This window comes from Lathyrus oleraceus, chromosome 3 (genome assembly GCF_024323335.1).
Source record: "Lathyrus oleraceus cultivar Zhongwan6 chromosome 3, CAAS_Psat_ZW6_1.0, whole genome shotgun sequence".
Classification (NCBI taxonomy): Eukaryota; Viridiplantae; Streptophyta; class Magnoliopsida; order Fabales; family Fabaceae; genus Lathyrus; species Lathyrus oleraceus.
In genome coordinates this window covers 42,199,823-42,205,953 of record NC_066581.1, presented here as the reverse complement: position 1 = coordinate 42,205,953, position 6,131 = coordinate 42,199,823, and the positions used below count along the sequence as shown (strand labels likewise).

The 6,131-nt window shown below is 33.8% G+C and overlaps 1 protein-coding gene across 2 annotated transcripts; it reads right to left on the bottom strand.

Moving 5' to 3' along the window:
* Nucleotides 1–251: 251 nt before the first annotated feature.
* On the bottom strand, nt 252–1,946 carry LOC127132393 (60S ribosomal protein L22-2). Of its 2 annotated transcripts, none has more exons than XM_051061342.1 (3): nt 1,777–1,946; nt 1,286–1,540; nt 252–555 (listed from the first exon to the last, which is right to left on the bottom strand). In XM_051061342.1, the coding sequence occupies exons 2-3, from the start codon at nt 1,513–1,515 to the stop codon at nt 411–413; spliced, it is 375 nt and encodes a 124-aa protein (XP_050917299.1). In that variant the 5' UTR covers nt 1,516–1,540; nt 1,777–1,946; the 3' UTR covers nt 252–410. The 2 variants fall into 2 exon arrangements, with proteins under 2 accessions (XP_050917299.1, XP_050917300.1); XM_051061343.1 differs by having other exon boundaries at nt 1,286–1,520; nt 1,777–1,925.
* Nucleotides 1,947–6,131: the final 4,185 nt, after the last annotated feature.

Sequence of the window (6,131 nt, the reverse complement as noted above, 5' to 3'; positions counted from 1 at the left end):
CTGTCATACAAACAAAAGCAGTTTCATATCCATGGAATTGGCAAGATGTTACTCTTAATATCATTAATTTATTCTAAATCAAAATACAAAAAATAAAGACACTAATTGAGTAATTTATCGGTATTTGCTTTGAAATTAAGCAATGGATTTGAATAGAATCTAGGAATCTCAAGTAGAATATAGTAGAAAACTATAAGCCAATAGCATCACCCTACCCCCAACAAAAAGAAACATATGGCACTGCAACAGTATAAAAGCAGAAAATAGAATAAAATGAAAACTGCATTCTGAATTCTTAAAGGGCAACACATAGATTAAATAATCAAAACTGTTAAATTGCACAAAGTCTTAAACAATACTTGTACTTGCCAAAAGAAAAGACAGCTCTCAGAAATAAATTGATCATACAATTAATCTTCTTCCTCTCCCTCATTTTCAGCAATGTTGAAATACCTCAACTCATAGATATTCCTATCTTTGTTTGAAGCAATCACTCTTAGCCAATCTCTTACATTGTGTTTCTTCAAGTACTTCTTTGTCAAATACTTCAAATAACTGCAACCAATGAGATGTTAAACAACATTAGGTTATCCAAATCAAATATGACTTAGTTAAAATTAATCAACACAAGATGTTTCCAGTATACTCCAAAATTGATATCATAATTTCAATAACAAATAAATTGTGCTGTAAATTCAATAAACTACTCATTAGCCAACAAGATAACCTTCAATGAATTAGTTTTGCTAACACATTGTATAACATGAAATAGAACGACGACAACAACAACAGCTACAACTAAACCAGTTACAAGGAGGGAGCATATCATCAGAAAAAAATATTAGAGCAATAGAGTATAATGTAATCTAACAAGTAATAATCCAATAAACTCCATGATTTCAACCTACTACTTAATTATCTTAAATAACCACAGAACAATAGTAACTTCATGGTTTAAGATTGCGCTCGAGTTCGACCAAATTTCTTCAAGTACTAAGTCAAAACTCAAATTTAGAACCCAAAACTCAATTTATTTCTGAAAAATCATAACATTATGTGTTTTTAAATGTGTATTTCAAACTCTTCTCAGTCAAAATGAAGCCATAACGGCGCAGCAACAGACTACAATCACAACTCCCACGAGCTCCCACAACCGCATCCGCGACCACAATTTAAAACCATGGGTTACTAATAAAATCAAACCAGCACATAATTCAACCATTACATAAATGCAAGAGTTTGGTATATAAACCGAACATAAAATTACAGTTGCAACGGGAATTACCGCTTGGAAAAGTTGCTATCAGAAGTAACAGTGATCTTGGATTTCTCCCTGGTAACGGTAACAGAATCACCGAGAGCACCAGCTTTGCCACCGACCTTGATCCTCTCTTGAAGAAACTTCTCAAGAGAAGCAATGTCCATGATCTTATCTTCAACTGGCTTAGCACAGTCGATGGTGAAGGTTGCACCCTTCTTCTTTCCCTTGGCGCCAGCTGCACTAGCTCGACTCATTTTTCCTACTCTTATTGGTAAATAACTGAATCATCAAATCCAAAACAAAAATTAAACACTCGTACTCTTCTCACGCCATCAAAGCACAATTACAGTAGAGAATTCACATAAATTATTCGAAATCGATTGAATTTCAATGGAGGATTCGAATTTTTGGTGCTAAACTTAATCACATAAAACTAAAACTGAGAGATTCAAATATGAAATATAATGATAAATAGTTGGAATGGTAAACGGAGAAGATGAGAGAAATGGCGTTACCGTTAGCTCGAGAGAACCGGCGGCGAAGACTGCGAATCGGAGATGAGAGGAGCTTAGATAGAAATTTAGGGTTTGTATTTGTTATCTATATGGTGGGTTTGAGATTGGACCATATATTGGGCTCTTCTAGTATTTTATATGGTTTAGTTGAGTTTTTACTCTTTGCACTTTTTTTTTATACACACCCTCTTGTAAACTAAAACATTGATTTCTAAACTAAGGGGGAAGAAGAGTTTGAACATGTAACGTCAGTATAAAAAAATCTTACGTGATCTTTCATTAAAAAATCATTAATTTGTTAAATCGTTTTATAACATCAATATGATTTTAATGAAATGCGCGACGTTCATTGAATGACGGTGTAAAGTTGTTTTACACCGTCAAATACATCTCATGTTTTTTCAGATAACAATTACAATTAACTCATCCTAAATAATGACAACAAAAATTGTATTTGCGACAATAAAATTCATATTTGCGGGTACCTGAATAAACTCGTCTTGTGTTTAATAGAAAAATATATTTTGATAAGGTTTGAGTTTTGATTTTTGATTTTCTTCTATTTTAATAAATGGAGATGAAATGAATAATAGAAACACTAATAATCATGCTAAATTTGTCTTCAAATTCAACTCATAATAATTTAAAATATTTTTTATAATTTGTAATATTAATGTTTTGGTTAGGATATTTTTGTAATTGGAAGGTCTGATATTGGTTCGGATAGAAGATGTGTATTTGTGACAATGACGTGCGGAAGAAGTGGGTAATATAAATCTCCTCTCCAGAATTTTAAACGAGATGACACTGGTTAAAAAAAATGTGAGTGTCCCTTTAAGTTGTGTGGTTATATATTGTCAAACAAGAAATGGAGATTTAATGTCATATATGGTTTACATAACCATGCCTTGTGTGAAAAATTAGTCGGTCATCAAATTGTGTGTCGCCTCATGCAGGAAGATATCGAAAAATTGTCAAGTTTGAGTACCGTTCACCATCAATTGGCAACAAAAAGAATATTGAGTTCAACAACATTGAGCTCAAGACGGGTGCAAATGTAAGACTGGTGTGGAATAGACTTTTCAATTTCAAAACAAAAGTTTTGCTCGAGTTGGAACCGACGATTTCAAGATCGATCGAAGATATTGCGAAGATGTTGAAGCATCCATTTGGATATTGAAATATAACATTTCATTTTATGTTGAATCACTTATGTAATGTTTATTTTATGTTATGAATGGTAATTATATTTTGTCAAAATACAATTTTCTGGTTTCTACTTTTGATTATGTTGCACATATGTTAAGGAGATGCGTTTACGGATAGGTTTCGGAGATGCATCTTCGAATTTAAAAAAACCAACTAATAAGATGTCACTCATAATGGCCTAGGTTGTGTGTGTATTGGATGCGTCTATAGATGCATCTCCGGAATCTTAGAGCATTTTTGTATTTTTACGCGGTGTCTAAGTTATATATAGGATGCATTAAGAAATTCTCTTATTCTTCTTCTTTTTATTTCATTAACGGTAGTTTTAAAGTTTTATCTTTGTAGTTTTCGTTCAAAAGTGAGCTTATATTTTGTATGTTATCAGAGAAGTAAAATAATGCACTCATAATTATGGAAATTATATTTTCCGTGCATTTCTTTATTATAAATAAACAATAATTTTTTTCCCAAATTTATATATATTTGACACAAATTAAGAAATACGTTAACAAAGAGATTTTAAACTATTTGATGTTTGTTCCCTCGCAGTTGAACCCTGTAAGTTGGGCTTTCATCAAAGTCTTTTAATATTTGTGTGAGTATATGGAAGAAAATCCTTCTTTATCCATTTTCTTCCATTTTTTCAAAGTATAATGTAGCTCGGTGAACCACGCCTAGGTTCATGGCTTAATTACATTAGTGAAAGTCACTCGTTATTTCAAAGTGTTTTTTGATGGCATGAAGCATTTTGAACATCGGTTCTTTTTTGTTACCTCTTTCAACAAAGAGGCTCATACGACAATATGCTCCATAGAAATTGGTACAGAGAATAGATGTACTAGTTTATTTCATACGTTTTTGGAACCAAAGTCACTTTTTAGGGGAATGGATCATATGCCTACAAGGAAAACGACATCTCTTAATAGGAACTTCACTCGAATAAATGGTTAGTCACTTTAATCACAGAGTTGGGTTATGTTATGGTGTTGTTCCCCAATATGAAAGCTCAAAGAAACGCTTGAAGTGGCTCATTGAAACCCCTTTGTCTCTTATTGTCACTTATTTTAACCTGCGGTTCTCAACATTTTGACAATTGTCCTATGTAGATTTGATGAAGTATGAGAAGATAATTCACCAAATGAAAAGGGGAATTCAGATTGTGTCGGTGACTCTTAGCCCTTTGAATATTCCAGTTTCGGTCAGTGCACGTGTACTAGAGGGGGTGACAATGAGGTCTATTTTATCTTCTTTGTCTAGTTGTTCCTGATATTGAAATTCTCGACGGTGCTCAAGGGGTGTCATGGGCCCTATTTTCTTGTCACGATTGGAACTTCGCACTCTAAAATATCATTGTGTGCCTACTTTGGAAGAGGATTGTTACTATTTTGCTAGTCTGACCGACGAAGCTTTTGAGGAGGAATTATGTACCCTAACATATTACATCCGATAGACTTCTAGCTTTCTAGATATTGGAGAGATCGGTCGTAAGGATGCTCTTTTAGATGATCGGCATCGCAAAGAGAGATGGCTATTGTAGGACGGTATCTGTAATTTGACGTTTTAGCATGACACGTACCTATAACAAGTGCAAAAGGCTTTTGTTTCTCTTACCATAAATGGTGGTGTTTTTTTTTCACTTTTAGCCTTCCCAGTTCATCGGTCAATCAAGTGAGCTACTGGCGAGAGAAATAGAAAAGAAAGACAAAACTCTAACTTTTGCTCCGGTTTTACTATTACTACAAAGGCATCTATTTTAGTTGCTCAGGAGGATTTTAAAAACTTGTGCCTTGAGAATGTCTCTTTGGCCCAGAAATTGGATAAGGTGTTAATGTCGGTCTCGCTGTTGTTTCTGAGTCAGTTGAGAATGCTTTATTGCATCTAAAGCATTTTTACTCTCTTTTGCATATTTCAAGGAAGCAAGTAAGGTCGGATTAGATAACTAAATATGGGAAGGTTGCTTCACTCAGAAATTAGTCATGCCTTTATCCATCTTTTTTGTAGATACACCACCCAGTATTAAGAAACACGAGTATATGAACTTGAAATTAAGATATTAGTGTTCCCTGATTAAGGTGTATGTGTTAGATCTTGCGTTAATTATTCCAGACTTTGCTTTAACTTATGAGGTTTTTGATCGAAGATTTGTTGGACGTCTTTAGGGTTGTTCCTAACCAAGGGTTGGTACCCGTTCCCCCACACAAGTCAAAATCTAGTATGAGGTTGACTTGTGCAGTCCCATCGCGGTCTCTAAAATGGATAGCTACCAAGATGGGTGGGACGGTTATTGCCAATTTAATGGTTTTGCCACATTCCTTTGTGTGTGTACTTTGCATAATGGAGTTTTTATTGCTTTAGTCATGGATTTGAGGTGTTTATGACAGCACACCTGAGTCTTTTTGATGAGGCATCGATCTCTTATGGCATACCTCAAACTCGTCATTACCTTTCACGGTAAAAATAAAAAATAAAAATGATATTTCATAAGGATATTTTGTTCACTAAAATGGAAATATCGCAGTACATTGTGCTGAGGTAATTGAATATACAAAGAAACAATAACGTAATGAGGTTGTAAACATAACCAGATAGGTCTGCCAACGCTTATCCGCTTTATTTTTGTTAGTTTTTTAAGTTAACCGTTCTTTCTTATTCGACTGGCATGACCTATTCTACCTATATGAGGCTTTAGGTTCATGCTCATATTCTACCTATTCTACATGTGATGTATGAAAAGTAAATAACATAAAGTAAAATGGAGATTTAGGTGTTAACAATGAGGAAATTTACTATGGTAGATTTCATCATTACATATTTATCATGCACGTCCATCAGTTAGTAATATGCTATGTTACTCGGATATTAATATTACCACATGATGCTTTCATTTGTATCTCCTTTTGGTTTCAACACTGTGAGATCAGTGCATTACTTGATAGTCAATGTCTTTATCTATTAGCCAATGAAGATCATTAAGTTATAATAGTTATAAAGTCGCAACACTCCACATCGATCCATACTATAGTATGTGTGGATATTGAACATAACCCTATCTCTAGACGCTAGTATCCAATAGATGATTATCTTGTACCTAGCAATGACAAACACCTTTTGATGTCAAGTCACACAGTGAAAACATGTTTTAAGTA

Excerpts from the sequence above, each read along its gene's own strand:
- LOC127132393 (XM_051061342.1), bottom strand. The coding sequence starts at position 1,515 with ATGAGTCGAGCTAGTGCAGCTGGCGCCAAGGGAAAGAAGAAGGGTGCA. Across the intron at positions 556-1,285 it reads GATAGCAACTTTTCCAAGCG|TTATTTGAAGTATTTGACAA; the intron begins GTAATTCCCGTT and ends CATTGGTTGCAG.